General features: G+C 37.1%; 1 protein-coding gene across 1 annotated transcript; it reads left to right on the top strand.

Annotated features, from left to right (window-relative positions):
• Window positions 1-2,939: 2,939 nt before the first annotated feature.
• Window positions 2,940-16,748, top strand: itpkcb (inositol-trisphosphate 3-kinase Cb). The gene is made up of 7 exons (XM_065283008.1): window positions 2,940-3,956; window positions 10,895-10,994; window positions 11,391-11,604; window positions 11,774-11,978; window positions 14,237-14,338; window positions 14,539-14,610; window positions 14,714-16,748. The coding sequence occupies exons 1-7, from the start codon at window positions 2,955-2,957 to the stop codon at window positions 14,933-14,935; spliced, it is 1,917 nt and encodes a 638-aa protein (XP_065139080.1). The 5' UTR covers window positions 2,940-2,954; the 3' UTR covers window positions 14,936-16,748.
• Window positions 16,749-16,766: the final 18 nt, after the last annotated feature.

Here is a 16,766-nt window from a genome sequence, read left to right as displayed (position 1 = left end):
ATACAGTATCAAGTGTTATATAACTTATATGGGTGTTGTCTTATTCATGCTTACCTGTGCCATAGTCATGATGAAACACTTGTGTAACAAGCTGATTGACGTAAAGGAAATAAAATGATTCAAATTTGATCCAGCCTTTTTCAAACCTTCCCAAAAGTATATATGAAAATATAAATGTGCATGTTGGTGCTTGTAACATGCTGGCTTTTCATATCTCAGGGAAGGGCAAGGCACTGCAGAAACCTTTACAAAGAAAATCAGTTTAAATGAATGAAAATAAGTAATAACATCCATCCAAACACTAGAAAGTTATTGTGTCATTAATTTTATTTTACACTCTGAAAAATGAATTTGTAATTGAACATATGCTGGGATGTTTTATAAACATTTTTGCCTTCATTTAACCCCTCGGCTGATTTTCGGTTCCTTTTTGACTCACAGCTGGGTTGTAAATATCAACGTTTTGATTTCTTGAACAAAGTTGTGATTTTTGTGAAGTTGTAAAGACTATCAGGAAGTATAACAGGGGTCTCCAACCTTTTTGAGTACCACAATGGGTAAAACAATCTGGAGGGCTACTTTTTGATATGGTCTACTCAAAACATTTTTGTTTTACTTATTTTATTTTACTTGTTGATATGTTTTATCATTGTTTAAAATGTTAACATGCATAAAAGAAGCCAAGATAATATAAAAATATGTAAATATTACAATTGAGACTATTAATAGAATTTTTCATACTGATCAGTTTTGTTCAATTGTAGGTGGATATATAGGTTATCCTTAAGAAAATGTGAATCTGAATGTATTTGTTGGTTAGTATGTTTTGCAAGATCTTAGAACTGTATATTAGATTAGTCAAGGACATTTTACATCACAATAATTCCTAATTTCTTTGTTTACACAGATAATTAATATGTATAGGCAATCTACAAGCCTGTAAGGATGACATCATGTATTGCATTACATGTCATATCATATCAATAGGTGTTGTGTTGTTGCTCATATCTAAATATATTAGATACACAAATAATTACATAAAATATTTTTTTGCAAAATGTTTTTTCCACATCGGTTTATGTTCTCTAACCCTATTTAAAACTGCCTTTATTTGTCAATGAGGTAATGAAAATTGTGTGTAGCTTGGATTTTCCCTGAGACAGTGATATCATATACAATCAGGCAAATCCTGTTTTATGCCAATGAGTAAAACTTTATTGCATTCATCCTCTGTCTGCGATGATTTTTGTTTTGTTCATCATGAGTCATGATTTATTATGCAACTTGGAATAATTTAATAGGGACAATTCCTAAATGTTCAAGGCCTCATCAAGTGTTAATATGTCAAACATTGTGAAATGCAAAATGTTTTGCCTTTGTTGTGGTCTGTGCACTACAAAACCTCACAGCAAGAGCAGTTTTTCACTCACCAGATCACATCCTGTATTCGTGTGTGTCTGGATCCTTACTGAACTGTGCATGAAAGTAGACCTTTATTTTAAAGACATCTTTATTAAATAAATTAAACAAAAAGTTTCTATAGTATCTATTGCAAAGTGTTCATGTATAGCTCAGTGTTTGTGATGGCAGCACAAAAGTTTGTGGGTTCAAAACCAGGGAGCACATGTTCTGATAAATGTATGCATGCCTTGTAATGCACAGTAAGTTGCTTTGGATAAGTGTCTGGCAAATGCATAGATGTGAAGTAATCTTCATTTCTTTATAAGAGCAACAGAATTATTTGTGCTGCTTCGTGGTCTGTGTTATAAAGCTCATGTAACGGTGGTAAATGTGGTCTTATACCTTGAGAGGTGTGTGTCGTGTGGTCAAACTAACTGTGTGACGTCAGCCTGTATCGTCTGCTTAATTTTACAGCTACAGTTAGTGTAGTGCAAAAAAGTTAGTGTAGTGCAATATATATATAAAAAAACATTTAGTGCTCAATAAAAGTATGTTCACTCTTTAAACACTGGAGGGAGACAAATATCCAGACGGATAGACCTTTCTCACAACTTCCGTATTTATGACCGGAACTACGCAATCGTCGCGGAAATCTACTTCCTCCGCAGTCAAGGCAATGTAAAAAGCCGTATCTGTTCCATCAATTCCCTGTTGATGGTGAAGGTATACAGAAGTGGATTCAGGCTATCCGGCGAGACTTATAATGTGTCGTTTTAGTTAACAGTTCAGTAACAGTTATACTCGCTCTCTACTTACCTAGAAATTTATTGACAAATTCTTCATGGAAAAAGTTTTCCTCCATTAGTCGTGTCACATCAGCAAATGTAATATTTGGCAAATCCGTTAACGAAGTTTTGTAGACTCTTTGATCCATTTTAAACTTGCCCGGGTTTATGTTTTTCTAGTGTGTTGACGCTTGACAGGAACTCCGCTTACACGACGATTACGTATTTCCGGTTACTGTGAGAAAGGTCTATTGCAAAAAACAAATTTTAAAATTAATTAACTTAGTAAAAACCGTTTAAATCTGTCGTTCACCTCAGCAATAAAAACATGGTGTTTATCATATACAATAATGACACCTGGTGGCATTGTCTTTTTTAGCGAATCAAAATTTTAAAGAAATAGAGCAGTTTGGGAAATGTTGGAATTGTTTAGTTATTCATTACAATAGAAATAACTAAAAAAACGTGCTTTTTGTTGTTTAAGCTTTTTTAGCTCATAATCTTGAAAGTTTGTTGAAGGCCCCTAGTGGGCCCTGTACCCATGTTGAGCCCTGTACCCATGTTGAGAAAGGAAATCAAAATAAACATATCATCATGACTGCGATGAATATGTGTATTCTTTTCATGTTCATGCCATAAGACAGTGTGCGTCACATTTGTTATCTTTGTACATATTGCTTCCACGATTCAGACACATCAGGGTTGCGGATTCGACAGTGGGCGTGGCATTTAAAGGGCTACGCGTGAGAGAAGTGTACGGTATGCACAATGGGCCAATCTCTCTACAGCAGCAGCAGCGCTTCACACTGCGCTCACAACGCAGCTCTGGCAAACGCTGGACAACATCGCATACAAGGAATTGTTTGTTTGACCAAAATCGGTGACCGGTTAGACGACAATCCGATGAAAACTAAGGAGCTCCGAAGAGTTCAGAAGAGCTGGCAGGACGATTTTAAAGCGGGAAAGTGCGTTGGTATAAGTGTACATAAAGCGAGCAAAACTGTTACAAATGAGCGTTCTTCCGGTGAGCACCGTGTGCCCAAAAACTTCATACTTTTGAGACGGGAGACGGATTTAATCGATGCGAGCTTTGGTTCCGTGCCGGGTTCCCAAAGCGGAGAGAGGGGAGGACTGCGAGAGAACCATGAGTGTTGCGTGTCACGGTTGGACATGGAAGGAGTTGCCGTGACTCCGGGCGAGAGTTCAGCAGAAAGTTCGGCGATCCAGTGCGTGAACGCGCCGTGCTGTCGCGTAGAGGAGCTCACCAACTCTTTGGCGTTTAGCTGTTCGTCTCCGTTAGACAAAGACATGACTCCCGGTATCACTTCAGCCCCCAACGAGCTTAACACTTCAACAAGCCGGCGATGTGACACGTTTACGCACAGAGAGGAGGAGGACCAACCTCTCTCCAGTCCCTTGGAGCAAACCACAAGCCCGTTTTCAGGAACCATTCCTAAACTAATAGTAACTCATGATGATTTGGGTCCTAGCCAAGACAGTCCGCATATCAGTGATTTAACGCTAAGCATGGGGGGATTTTCACTGGACTTGCATCCCGATGAGTACTCGCCCTGCTCGGACAGCGGCTGTGGGGGCTCTCCTGCTCCATTTGTGTTCCACAGGAAGCTCTCCAGCTCCTCATCTGCGGGATTATCTTCTGCCTCATCGTTTGAAGAGTCGGAGGATGATGTTACTGGGAGTGACATAGAGCCCACCAGTCTCTCCCCCAGTATGTGCAACATGTTTGGGAGCCCTGATGAATTGGGAGGGGTAGGTACTTCTCATGTTTTTCAATGTCCTGGTACAATACGTTTATTTAAGTATATTGGTGAGTTTGTTGTTATACCATTATGCATTTATTTATTGTGGGATAGTCTCAAAGGTTAGGGGAAGGGCGCCTAAGTGACTGTGGGCCGACATTATTAAAGGTTTACATTATGGTTTTATCAGTTAGTACAGGCATGTTATCTTCCTGTTATCTACTGATATCCCATATTTGGAAATCACATTGATCAGGGAATCTTTTCCCAACAGCAGCAAAATATCTGATTCATCTGCAACTTTGTCTACAATGGTGCAATGGTTTTCAATGCTGTATTAAGTATATAGCTTGTTTATTTGTGTTTTTGTATTGAATGAGGAGGCTGATCATGGAGTACTTATCTGTACTAAAGTCTCATATCTTTACTAATGGTTTATATAACATCAGTTATAACTCATTAGACATTTAGAATAAAATCGTGGTTAAAAAGGTCACTGAAATATTACTAGTTTCTTTTTGCTGACAAGGAAAAACATCAGTTTTTCAGTTTCAGATGTATATTGCTAGAATTTGTTGGCCTTTGGAACAGTTGATGGGTGGAGGCTTATGAGAGAGATGTTTATAACTGGAAAGTTATAAACCTGAGAAAAAGAAAGCGAAAAGACACAAAGTGAGTAATATAAACCCAATGTAGGCTAAACTGAGCTTTTTCTAAAACCATGAGCAAAAGGGTTTACAAATTCTGCATAATTTCCAAAGGTCACTGATTAATTCCACAATATGCTGTCGTTCATAAATGACAAAAAGAGCAGTCAGACCCCTGTGACCAGACATTCCCACTAGGAAAATCCCAAGATTCCAGACAGTTTTTATACCCTGCCTACAGCACAGCTAACATGTACAGCCATGCTGTATGTCTTGGTGAATAATTGATCTGTGTCTTGTTTTCTGTTACTGCTTCTGCACAGTGAGACTATGAGTAACTTAATATTTAAATGAGACAGTTGTTTATGTTGACCTTGGTCTGAGTAGAAACTTAGACGGATTGACCTAGTAAGTCAGCTGACTGGATGTATCTTGCTATGTTACCCTTTAATATATCTATGTAATGTATAAGTATTATCTATAAAGGTTTTTAAGGTAGTATTGGTATCATATAGTTGTATAAATAGTTTCACTACACTGAGTGGAAAAAAATGGTCCTTAGCTGTCACTTAAGTGGTACCCTTTCAAAAAGTCAATTTTACACCTAAGAAATTCATATTAGTACCCCAGAAGTACATATTGGTACCAAATGTGTACATATCTTAAAATACATGATACATATCATCATTTTAAAGGAAAACAACAGTTTTTAAATATTTTACTATGTTCTTACCTCAACTTGGATGAATTAATAAATACCTATCTTTTTTCAATGCAATGCACTTTTAATCTTTGTACAGCGCTTCTTAAATATGTTGGCATTTAGCTTAACCCTATTTCATTCTTATGGCTCCAAACAAAAGTTTTATTTTGTGCCACCATACTTACTTGTGTAACTGCTCATGTAACAGTCTTTAAATAAGAAAAACATGGAAGTGTTTGATGGCTTATAAATTCTTCCCTGTTTGGAGCCATAGGAATGAATGAGGCTAGGCTAAATGCTAACCCATTCATGACGTGCTGTACAAAGATTAAAAGTGCACGCTTTTATAAAATATAGGTATGTATTAATGAATCTAAGTTGAGGTAAGAACATAGTAAAATATTGAAAAATGGTGGTGTTTTCCTTTAAAGGGTACTGTCCCAGTGGCAGCTTGGCACCATGTAGAAAACTGTGGCATTTATTATTCTGTTGGGACCATGAGTAAAGTCATAAAATAACAGTCTTTACATAATAAATTGGCGATTGGCCAACAGCCTAATATCCAAAACGGATATTATGTACACAATGTACTATACCTATCTCAAATGAAGTCACATGTTTCTTGTAATTTTAACAATCCCCGTTTTCTGAGAACAAATGTATCAGATGCAGTCATTGCATTGTCTTTTCACCAGCTCATCTGTGCTCATTTCCATTGCTTTCTCATTCTCCCATGTTCCAGATGAATAAGCAATAGTGTTGTTTAAGTTTCATCCTTCTGTGATTCAGGATGAATCAGTCTGGAATGATTGTCAGGAAATGTGCTGTGTTGCTACTCTCATTGTTTTTCTAGTTTATTTTTGTCATTCTTTAAACATTCTTAATCTTTTTTTTATTACACAACTTACTGGAAACAGTATCCTGATGGGACAATCAGGACATTTACATATTCTTGTAGTTACCACACAAGAAGACTATTAAATGGACCTAGGTTTATCCTTATCTTACAAGTCTTAAAAAATGCTGGGTTATTTTCAACCCAGCACTGGTCACAAAGGGGTGAATGAATTTAATTTAACCTACAGTATCCTAGATTGTTTCAATTCAAATTAAATACTGGGTTGCTTTAACCCCAGTCAAATATAAACTTTTTCTGGATTCATTTAACCCAACGGCTAGGCTTGTCCCTTTTTGGCCCAATGCTGGGCCTGGAATGAAAATAACCCAGCATGTTTGAAAGAAACAAGACCCTCTCTTTTAGTTTGTTTTGCAGGTATTTTTTAAGTAAATAATGCCCCTGAACACAAAAATAAGCATGCCATTGACCTATAGTCTTGAAAAAGTACATTCTTAGAACAGATGTATTAAAAACAACACACTAAATGCATTGTCCCAGAATCCAACCATCTCTGTGTTATTATTGAAACAACACTTTTGTGTTACTTTTAACACTACTTGTGTTTTATTTTAACACAAAATCAACCCAAAAAGACACATAATGTGTTAAAATTACACAAAATGTGTTAAAAGCTAAACACAAAAAGATGTGTAAAAAATTAACACATCATTTCTAAGAGTGATTTGTTGGAAGGAATTCAATTCACACATGTTTTTGTTGTGCTTTTCACAATACATATTGAATATATGACCAAAAATAAACCTTTTATATCAGCTGATGACATCCACAAACCAATACACACACACATACGCACATTCTGAGACGCTACAGAGATTATGTCATGGAAAATTGAGTTGTGGGCGGTTCCTTTGTCGCTTAGTAACCATGAAGCCATATATGGTAGTGCTTCTTACTTCTGTCTTTTCATCTCTTTCTTAATCTATGTTGCTCCTTAGATGTGATCACGACACAGATAATTTTGCTAAGATTACGATCTATCTCTACTTAATGACACGTTTGACAGTTTTCTTGTCTGACAAAATCTTTGACATTCCAGACGAAATGGTACATCACAGAGGGAGGGGTTAAAATTTTGGTTGCTGGAAAGTCACAAGCGTGCTTTTATTCCACCACCTCTCTCAGACAAAACAAAACACTCCATACACAATAGCAGCATGCAAATGAAAGAGAAAAAGTGCGTATTAAGTCTCTCTCCCCTGCTTCCTACACTGTTTCTGAATGGCCCGATCTCTATGTTGTGAAGCTGCTGTACAGGTTTATCGCCTTTGTTATGACAATGAGTTTCTTTGCTTTGGGAGCTTCTTGGAGAGCGAGAAGAGCGGGTGGTAAAGGAAGAAGAGGGTGGGGAGAAGTGGAAAATGGAATGGAGGGAGGTGGGTAGTGGGGGTGGATGGGTTTTTTATGCCACTTTCAAATACAAAAAGAAACTGAAAGCATTTTTATGAAGTTACATTTATTAGTTTTGTTTGCTAAGGCGAGCATTACTGTTACTACTGCTCAGGGATTTTTCATAGAGATTGAAACTTGATGTGAAACTAATCCTGCACCAGACAGGTTTTTTATAATGAACGATACCTGAAATCACAGGGCTTGTTGAGATGTTTGCTTTAACTTTCCATGGTGATCAAACTTAAAAAAAAAAAATGCATGGTGGATTATATAACAAGTGATAAAAGTACTTTGCAAAGTAGCTCAAGCCTAGAGCAAATAAGTTAAACCGCAACTATTTAGAGACCACATAGCAACATATATGACTTCATTCATGACATAATATTTGATGTATTGTGTGTGTAAAGGAAAAATAAATATATATGGTTATATATAAATAACTATTTTTACTATGCTTTGTTAAAGCTAATGAAAAAATTTGTAAATGGATTGGGGTCAAGTAGATAAGATGTTTGTGGGAAAGGACATCTGAGAAAGGAGAAAGCATTAACTGATGATGAGTAAGTAGATGTTGATATAGGCCACAGAATCCGAGACAGAGAGATCGAGAGTAAGTTAACACAAGTGTGTCGTGTGTTTTATTGTTCAGTCTGTTTCCCGGATGCGTGTGTGGTTGCAGGGCCATGGCAGAGTCGTGGGTCTCTGCGTGCTTTTGTTAAGTGTGTGTTTTAAGGAGTGCATGTCTGGTTTTGTGTAATTTCTCTTCGTGTTTTTGGCAGGGAAGTCGTGCATGCTGCTGCTTGCCAGGAAACACGCATGCACAGATGACATGTAAACAGACTGTATGTGAAATGATGTTCGATGGCAAAGAAAGGTCTGGATTTGCAGGCCTTTAACTCTTTTCAGTGCTGATATTCAGCGGGTCAGACGTGCACTAAATTGATTTAGAGATGCAGTAACTCAACACGAGTCTGGTTCATTCATCTCTTTGTGTGTGCGTCCTAGTGATAAGCCACAAGGAAGCTGGAGCAGATCTGTTTGTACACTCACCCACAGGTGTATCTCACAAACCTTGTTTGTTATCAGCACGAGATAGGAGTGCTGGCCATAAATTGATTTGGAGTGATGCAATCATAATTGAGTTGTTAAATATTATATGAGCATAAAACGTTTGTTTGGCAATTGCATATCCTAAGCGACTTGCAGTGCAGATGCATACATATTTTGTCAGTATGCATGTTTGTTTCCTGGAAACACACATGCTCTACAAGTTGAGCTACAGGAACACAATTTGCACTAGAGGTTTAACAATGGTGAATGTGATTCGGCCTTTCATGAAAGATAAAGGTTTTTATGTAAATAATGTTATGACCCTTTTCTCTTGTGCATGCCTGTGGGCATATATTGAACACATTACAATATGTGAAACGTCAAACATGTAAAACAAAGAGGACTGTGTAAAGGATCATTTGTCCCCCGGGGAAGAGAATAAAGACTAAAAGACATTTGTGTGTGGATAGGGAGATTTGAGAGCAGATGTTGAGAGGTGTTTGTGACTGCTGTATGCATTAGATCAGGGATGGGCAACTTTGATAATGACGAGGGCCAGTATTTTTCTCCTTCATACCAAGGGGGCCAGAACCACATGCACAATTTACATCATTCTTAATTTTCTTTATTAAGAAACCACAATATACAATCAACCGGTCTTTAAAAATTTTAACTATTAAACTCGGCAATTATGCTAATTCTAAATCATAACTTTATTTTCAGTGGAAAAGCATTTTTAGATAAAACTTAAGTTAACCTCTGTAACAAACAAGGCAGTTTTAAATTAGTATAGAGGAGTTTCACATCCTGCCCTCAGAGAACAAAATTATTTAAAATAAATAATAATAATAATAATAAATAATATATACATTCAAAACAAAATATATAAAAATGTTAATAACAAAGTATCTCGGGTCGGACCTTGGCTTTTCGGACCACGTGAACTTGAAGACCTCTTCTTCACATAAGCCCAAACATAGGACTATGCTTACTGTGACGAGTCGCGGAACCTAGCGCCCCCTCCTGGTTGGGAGGTTTTACGTCCGAATACAAAAATCATCATTTTAAAAGTATTTGATTAATTATAATATGGTCCAGAGGGCCGTATTAAAATTTACTCCGGGCCGTATGCGGCCCTCGGGCCGCCAGTTGCCCATCCCTGCATTAGATAAAGAGAATGGTTGTGGGGAAAGACAAGGCTTCTGTTTAGCATCTGTGTAATTTTAAGGGATAGTTCATCCAAAAATTAAAATCATTTACTCATCATACTAATTTTTTTCTGAACCTGTATGAGTTTCTTTATTCTGTTGAACACTAAAGAAGATGGTAAGCATACAGTTGATGGTACCCATTGACTTCCATGGTATTTGTTGATCCTACTATGGAAGTCAGTGGGTACCATCAACTGTGCTTACCACCATTTATCAAAATGTCTTCTTTTTTGTTCAATGGAATAAAGAAACTCATACAGATTTAGTTAAAACAACATGAAGGTAGTAACTGCACCTTTAAAACACATTTTCATTGGAAAACAAATCTTTAATGTCAGCAAAATATTTTAAGGGAAAGTTTTATTGAAAAATGCTTTGGGATTTCAGATTTTTTTCCACACCTTGCTACCTTGCAGCAAAGGTTTGCACGTAACTCAAGGTTTCTCACTTGCACCCACATGCTAAGCTCCACCCATTCAACAAGCATATGCGTTGAAATGGTCTGAAAAGGTCTTTACATGTTGTAGGTATGCTAAAAACTGCCAAATCATGTCCTTGAGACATTCTTTCCGGGCAGAGCTACTTTTCTTATTTACGTGTTCCTGTCAAAATGAAGAAAAACATCTGAGGAATTTTGTAAGGAAATAATATAAGCAAGTCAAGTAAATGTAAAAACCTAAGAGGAATCTAGGACATCATGAGAGTGTTTTATACAAACAGTTCAGTTACATCATTTCCCACAGTCTTACGTACAATCACAAGCTTTAGATCAATAACCTGTACTTTACTTTGTAGGACATGTGAGTCACATCTACGATGTTGACATTGTGTGGTTAATAAACTCTCATGGAACTTTAATTCCCATGCGTAACGAAACACTCAGTCCGTCTGGACAGATATGGATTGTTTTGCCTCGGTTTCAGGTTTGAGGCCATTCCCAGAAGAGCAAAGTCAAAAGTTTCTGTGCCAGAATCTGGAGCCTTTCAAATAAACGTTGAATTCAGTTGACCGTGTTTTTTTTTATTTCAGACTAAATCGTGGAGGAAGTTGAAGACCATGGTGCACTGCTCACCCTTTGTGGTTTCCTTTAAGAAACGATATCCCTGGGTTCAGCTCGCTGGACATGCAGGTATTAACACATTTATTTCATCACTAAATATAAAGGAAATGGGTTGTATTGATGGTTTCATCCGACGTATGTGCAGTGACGCGATATGCGTCTGATCTGAACTTTACTTCCCGTTTAAGTTTTTTTAATGGTCTGGCTAGTTGCTAAACTGAACACTTGAACAAATACATCATCGAAATAACAAATGTTTTGGTGTCCTAGGTAATCTACGTGTTGTTTATTTTGCTTGTTCCAAAAATAAATTAAGTTTAAAGTACTTTTGTTGTTATTTATTCTTAGTGGAGTTTACCGGAAGTTACGTGTTTACCACGAAAGCCGATTGTTTATGTTGTTACTGCTGAAACCGTCTATAGCAACAAGATGACCTTTATTATATATTTCTTTATGTGCTTGAAGGTAACTTCCAGGCGGGCGAGTACGGTAAACTGTTGAAGAAGTATTGTGAATGTGAGCACGAGTCCCTTCAAAAGCTGATGAATGACAAGCTCAGGCCATATGTACCTGGTTACCACGGCGTTGTGCGGCAAAACGGCCAGGATTACAATTCAATGGATGATCTGCTGGCAGAATTCGAGTCTCCTTCAATCATGGATTGCAAGATGGGAAGCAGGTGAGAGGAAACACAAAAGCCATAAACTTCGTGTGATATTAGGGCAATCATGAGTCAAGTCTTGTTTAATGCTAGGATTTCTTTCAACAAACTATGTCATTACCTGCATGATGGATACATGGTACTGCAAGGGGTGTGATTGGTTTGATCGACGGTTTCTTTTACACAGGACGTATCTGGAGGAAGAGCTGATGAAGGCTCGCGAGCATCCTCGCCTGAGAAAGGACATGTATGAGAAGATGGTGGCCGTGGATCCAGGAGCTCCCAGTCCAGAGGAGAGAGCCCAAAAGGCCATTCTCAAGCCCCGATACATGCAGTGGAGAGAGACACTGAGCTCAACAGCCACCCTCGGCTTTCGCATAGAGGGCATCAAGGTGATTAACTTTTTCATATTAGGATTATGGAATTAATCTTTTCATTGTAATTGTTATGATAATGGATTTATTTTCTAATCTTGTGAATTATGAAAATTAAATTTCTCTTCTTTTTGTACTCTAAAGATGGTAACAACATAAACAAAGGCTTTCGTGGAAAATACGTAACTTCCGGTAAACTCCGCTAAATAAATAACAACAAAAGTCCTTTTAAAATAGTTTACTTATATAACAAGCTAAATAAACAACACGTAGATTACCTAGGAAACCAAAACATTTGTTATTTTTGACCGGGTATTTGTTCAAGAGTTCAGTTTCAACAACTAGTCAGAACATTAAACAAACAGAAACCAGAAATTCCAACCAGACGCGTTATTACCGCACATGCATCCAATGAAATGGTCTATATGAAAAGCTTAGATGCAAAAGCCTCTACATCCGTCAGAAATGAGATATTGATATTAACCAAATGCTGTTTCCACACCTAATCCTGGCCTCGAGCATTCAGAAATACCGGTTTGTTGGCAGAATCCATTAAACGCCACGCCGATTGTTCTTGTAAGCAAGACGAATGTGAAACGATTGTTGCTAACATTTAAACGTGGGTCCCTTGTGAGTACTTGGACCTGAATACAACACGAATGTGGCAGCTACATGCATCACAGCGCCCCCTAATGTGTGCTTTACATTCTGAATGCTGACATTCATCATTTGCAGTGTTTCTAGTTGCATCTGTAGTGATTTTGCAACTGTTTGATATGTCTTGTCCAAAGAAGTAGAGTTTTTTCAGAAGTGGAGGTTTTTTCCAAAAAAAAAGCGGTTTTACAGCGAAAGTCACATTTGTTAAATACCAATGAAATGACTAAAGTGACATTTGTGAAATCAGGAATTTCAATTACTAACCCTTAAAGGGACATTCCACTTTTTTTGAAAATATGCTCATTTTCCAGCTCCCCTAGAGTTAAACATTTTGATTCTTATAGTTTTGGAATCCACTCAGCTGATCTCCGTGTCTGGCGCTACCACTTTTAGCATAGCTTAGCATAATCCATTGAATCTGATTAGACTATTAGCATCGCGCAAAAAAATAACCAAAAAGTTTCAACATTTTTCCTATTTAAACTTGTACTAAGACCGACAGAAATGAAAAGTTACGATTTTCTAGGCAGATATGGTTAGGACTAGACTCACATTCTGGAGTAATAATCAAGGACTTTGCTGATTTAACATGGCTACAGCAGGCGTAGTGATATTACACACTGCCCGAAAATAGTCCCACTGGTTACTTTCAATGGCAGGGGACTATTTTCGGGCAGTGCGTAATATCAGTACGCCTGCTGCAGCCATGTTATATCAGCAAAGTCACTTATTATTACGCCAGTTTGAGAGTATAGTTCCTAGCCATATCTGCCTAGAAAATCACAACTTTTAATTTTCTGTCGGTCTTAGTAGACGATGTAACTACAGAAGAGTCAAGTTTTAAATAGGAAAAATATCAAAACTTTTTGGTTATTTTTTAGCGCGATGCTAATGGTCTAATCAGATTCAATGGATTGTGCTAAGCTATGCTAAAAGTGCTAGCGCCAGACCTGGAGATCAGCTGTGAATGGATTTCAAAAAGGTAAAAATCAAATGTTTAACTCTGGGGAGCTGGAAAATTAGCATATTTAAAAAAAAAAATCACTTTAACACTTTTTAACATTGCCATTAAAGTGAAATTACTAAACTTTGGTTATTTACAAGAAAACGTCAGATGCTGAGTGTTTTGCATCTGAACTCTTCATATATTATCTGTTGTGGAACATCAGCTTTTACCAATGGGTATATGTAAATAACAATATAGTATTGCTTTAAAACATGCAAATGTTTCTACCCAAGAATAACTGGTGAATAAAATAACTATCGTAGTCAGCTTCACAAACACAGCTTGGCTATTTATAGATCATTTTATTGTTATTTTTAACCTGCGGTATTGCTTTGGTTTTGTTGTTTGCTTTTGGTTTGGATTTAAAGTTTGGCTGCATACATTTAACATTAGTTATGCATTAGTAATGAGAAATAATGATGTTTGTTCATTTACAAATAGAGATTGATTTAATGTACATTTATGATAATGCACACAGTATTTATTAAATACAGTTTAGCACTTACAAAGGAACACTATAAATGCTGTAAAAGTATTGTTTATTGTTATCTCATTATGCAGCATTTTTACTTTACAGAAACCTATATTAACACAAAATGTTCTCTCTATTTAGAAAGCAGATGGTACGTGTAACACCAGCTTTAAAAAAACAAAGCATAAGGAGCAGGTGATGAAGGCCTTGAATGACTTTGTGGATGGAAACACACAGTTATTGGTGAGTTCATCCTGAAGAAACATTCACTGGTTCTGGATTTTTTATTATATTGTTGCTTATGTTAATTGTATTAAATTTAATATTTAATTTGCTTTGTGGATTTGTTTACTGTGGAGTTACTGCCTTATCTCTGTGAAGGTTGACATAGTTGAATAGAGTTCACACAGATTTCCATTAATCTTCTCCTCCTGTTTGTTTAGAGGAGTTACCTGCAGAGACTGGAGGAATTGCGCAACGTTCTGGAAGTGTCAGACTTCTTCAAGACTCATGAGGTGAGGAGCGCTGTTCATTTTCTGTATACTGTGAAATAATTTCCTGATAGCGTAAAAAAAATCTGGCACGTTCATTTGAGGTATTCCATCTCTTTATCTCCAGGTTGTTGGGAGTTCTTTGCTCTTTGTGCATGATGCTACAGGCCTGGCCCGGGTCTGGATGATTGACTTTGGTAAGACAGTCCAACTTCCACCGCCCCAAACCCTGGACCACCGCACACATTGGGCAGAGGGAAACCGAGAGGATGGATACCTGTGGGGTCTGGACAATCTTATTCAGATCTTTGGTGATATGCTGCAGGACGCTTCATCTCCTCTGCCCTGATGGATATGCTGAATCTGCCTCAACCCTGAAGATCACGTGGAGGAACACGCTTGGCGAGGGATCATTAGCCCTGAGAGGATGGTGCTCTTTGTGACAGCGCTGACGGGGGAAATGCAAGAGAACCACAAATGGGTAAAAAACTGGAACTGATTTTGTTGCCCGGACTTTTGGAATTCAGTGCGCGGAAACTCCGAAATAGCCAAAATACACTGATACCAAGACTGTAAAAAGACTACTGATGATAAAAGACTGTGGCATGTGTTTTTAAAGAGCACACAGGCACGTTTATTCTTTAAAGAGTATATTTTATGTTCACTTGTCCCATTTTTTTTTTACCTTATGGTATATTGATAACACTATGAAACTGGAAATGTGCTTTGCTTTTTTCCATAAATTTCTGTTTGGGTTCCCACGGTTCTGTAAATAATACTTATTTAATTGTGTTGAAAGTGCTTTTTATAAGCTTTATATGCTTTTAATTTTTATTATTGGTTTATAACTAGATAATTTAGCTTCTGTTTCAATTTAACTTTTATCCTATAATCTTTACCATGTCTGTAATAATGTCTATCAAGATTGTGAATCATAGAAACGTTTTTATTTTCTGATTCGGTCAATTTTAGATAGATGACCGTTAATTTACTGACAAATAACTGTTAAATTCATGCGTCAGGGTAGTCTTACTTTTTTCCGAAATATAAACACTAACTGCTTTTCCTTGACCGTGAGAATGAGGATTATCAGAGGACTTCACCAAGATTGTATTTGGTCTATTTAATGACCAGATAGCACAATGTTAGTATTCTTTAATCTAGCCATAGTAACAAAGTTAGATAACAAGCATGATCACAAGAAATTTTGAATAGTTTGGTCTATTTGTGCACTCTTAGTTAACTTTTTTTAGGTGACTTATCAGTCTGCAGTTTTATTTGTGCGTTGTTTCAATCATATCGTTTCGTTTTTCGGGATACGTGCAACTTGAGAATAATTGGGTTTAAGCTGATAAGTCTCTTTATCTGCACCAACATTACCTGGTTTATTTTTTCTTGTATGACCTCTGACCTCATTTCATAGCAGGTGCTACCAGAGTTTCAGCTTAATGTTTATCACGGCATATAAGAAATCTCAATTCATTTACGTCAGCAAACTTTTTTGTCACAGGCCGATTCCTGAAACGTGCAAATCTGGTGGAAAATTTCTTTATGTACATAAGCAGCTAAGTGTCGTAGGCACTCATGTGCATTCGCACTAATGCTGTGGTCAGTATAAAGAAACCCTCAACACTTCCTCTTTGCGTAAGACCAAAAGCTGCATTCTTAAACATTTAATTTTGAAAATAAAAATCATAAAATAATATTCTCTAGCAGCAAAACCACGTTATTAAAGATCACTCACCTAGAGAGTTTGAGTTAACTTTACAATACCATACATACCTAATGTTCTGCCCTTTTTTTCCCCCAATTTTTTTTAAGTTTGTTTGACTTGAGCAGGTCTGTGCGTGTCTGTTGGTTTGTCTGTCAACATTCCAACACAACATTCCAGTCTCTCAGTATTTTTCCGGCTGTGGAAATGGTGACACTCTTTTCAAGAACAATTGCCTTGTTTACAAATTATATAAAGTATTAAAAGGTTTTTTAAAGTGCATGGTTTATATGGGAAAGAGAACTGGATGGTGCATCGTTTTGGCTCATTCAGTGTGCAAGTAAGATAAATGTCTAGTTGCCGGAGAGATCTACTTTGTTTCTGTGCTCAGGTGTCATTTAATGTATGTTGTCTTGAAAGCCAATACAATAAACTGGATCTGTTTATTATGTTTCTGTTCTTTACTTCC

Source organism: Paramisgurnus dabryanus, chromosome 9 (genome assembly GCF_030506205.2).
Source record: "Paramisgurnus dabryanus chromosome 9, PD_genome_1.1, whole genome shotgun sequence".
Classification (NCBI taxonomy): domain Eukaryota; kingdom Metazoa; phylum Chordata; class Actinopteri; order Cypriniformes; family Cobitidae; genus Paramisgurnus; species Paramisgurnus dabryanus.
This window is presented reverse-complemented; position numbering and strand designations above follow the sequence as displayed.

What these genes read in the sequence shown, in the direction of transcription:
- itpkcb (XM_065283008.1), top strand. Translation starts at nt 2,955, where the DNA reads ATGGGCCAATCTCTCTACAGCAGCAGCAGCGCTTCACACTGCGCTCAC. An exon ending in ATGGAAACACACAGTTATTG is followed by an intron (nt 14,339 to 14,538) that starts GTGAGTTCATCC and finishes CTGTTTGTTTAG; the next exon opens with AGGAGTTACCTGCAGAGACT. An exon ending in ACTTCTTCAAGACTCATGAG is followed by an intron (nt 14,611 to 14,713) that starts GTGAGGAGCGCT and finishes CTTTATCTCCAG; the next exon opens with GTTGTTGGGAGTTCTTTGCT.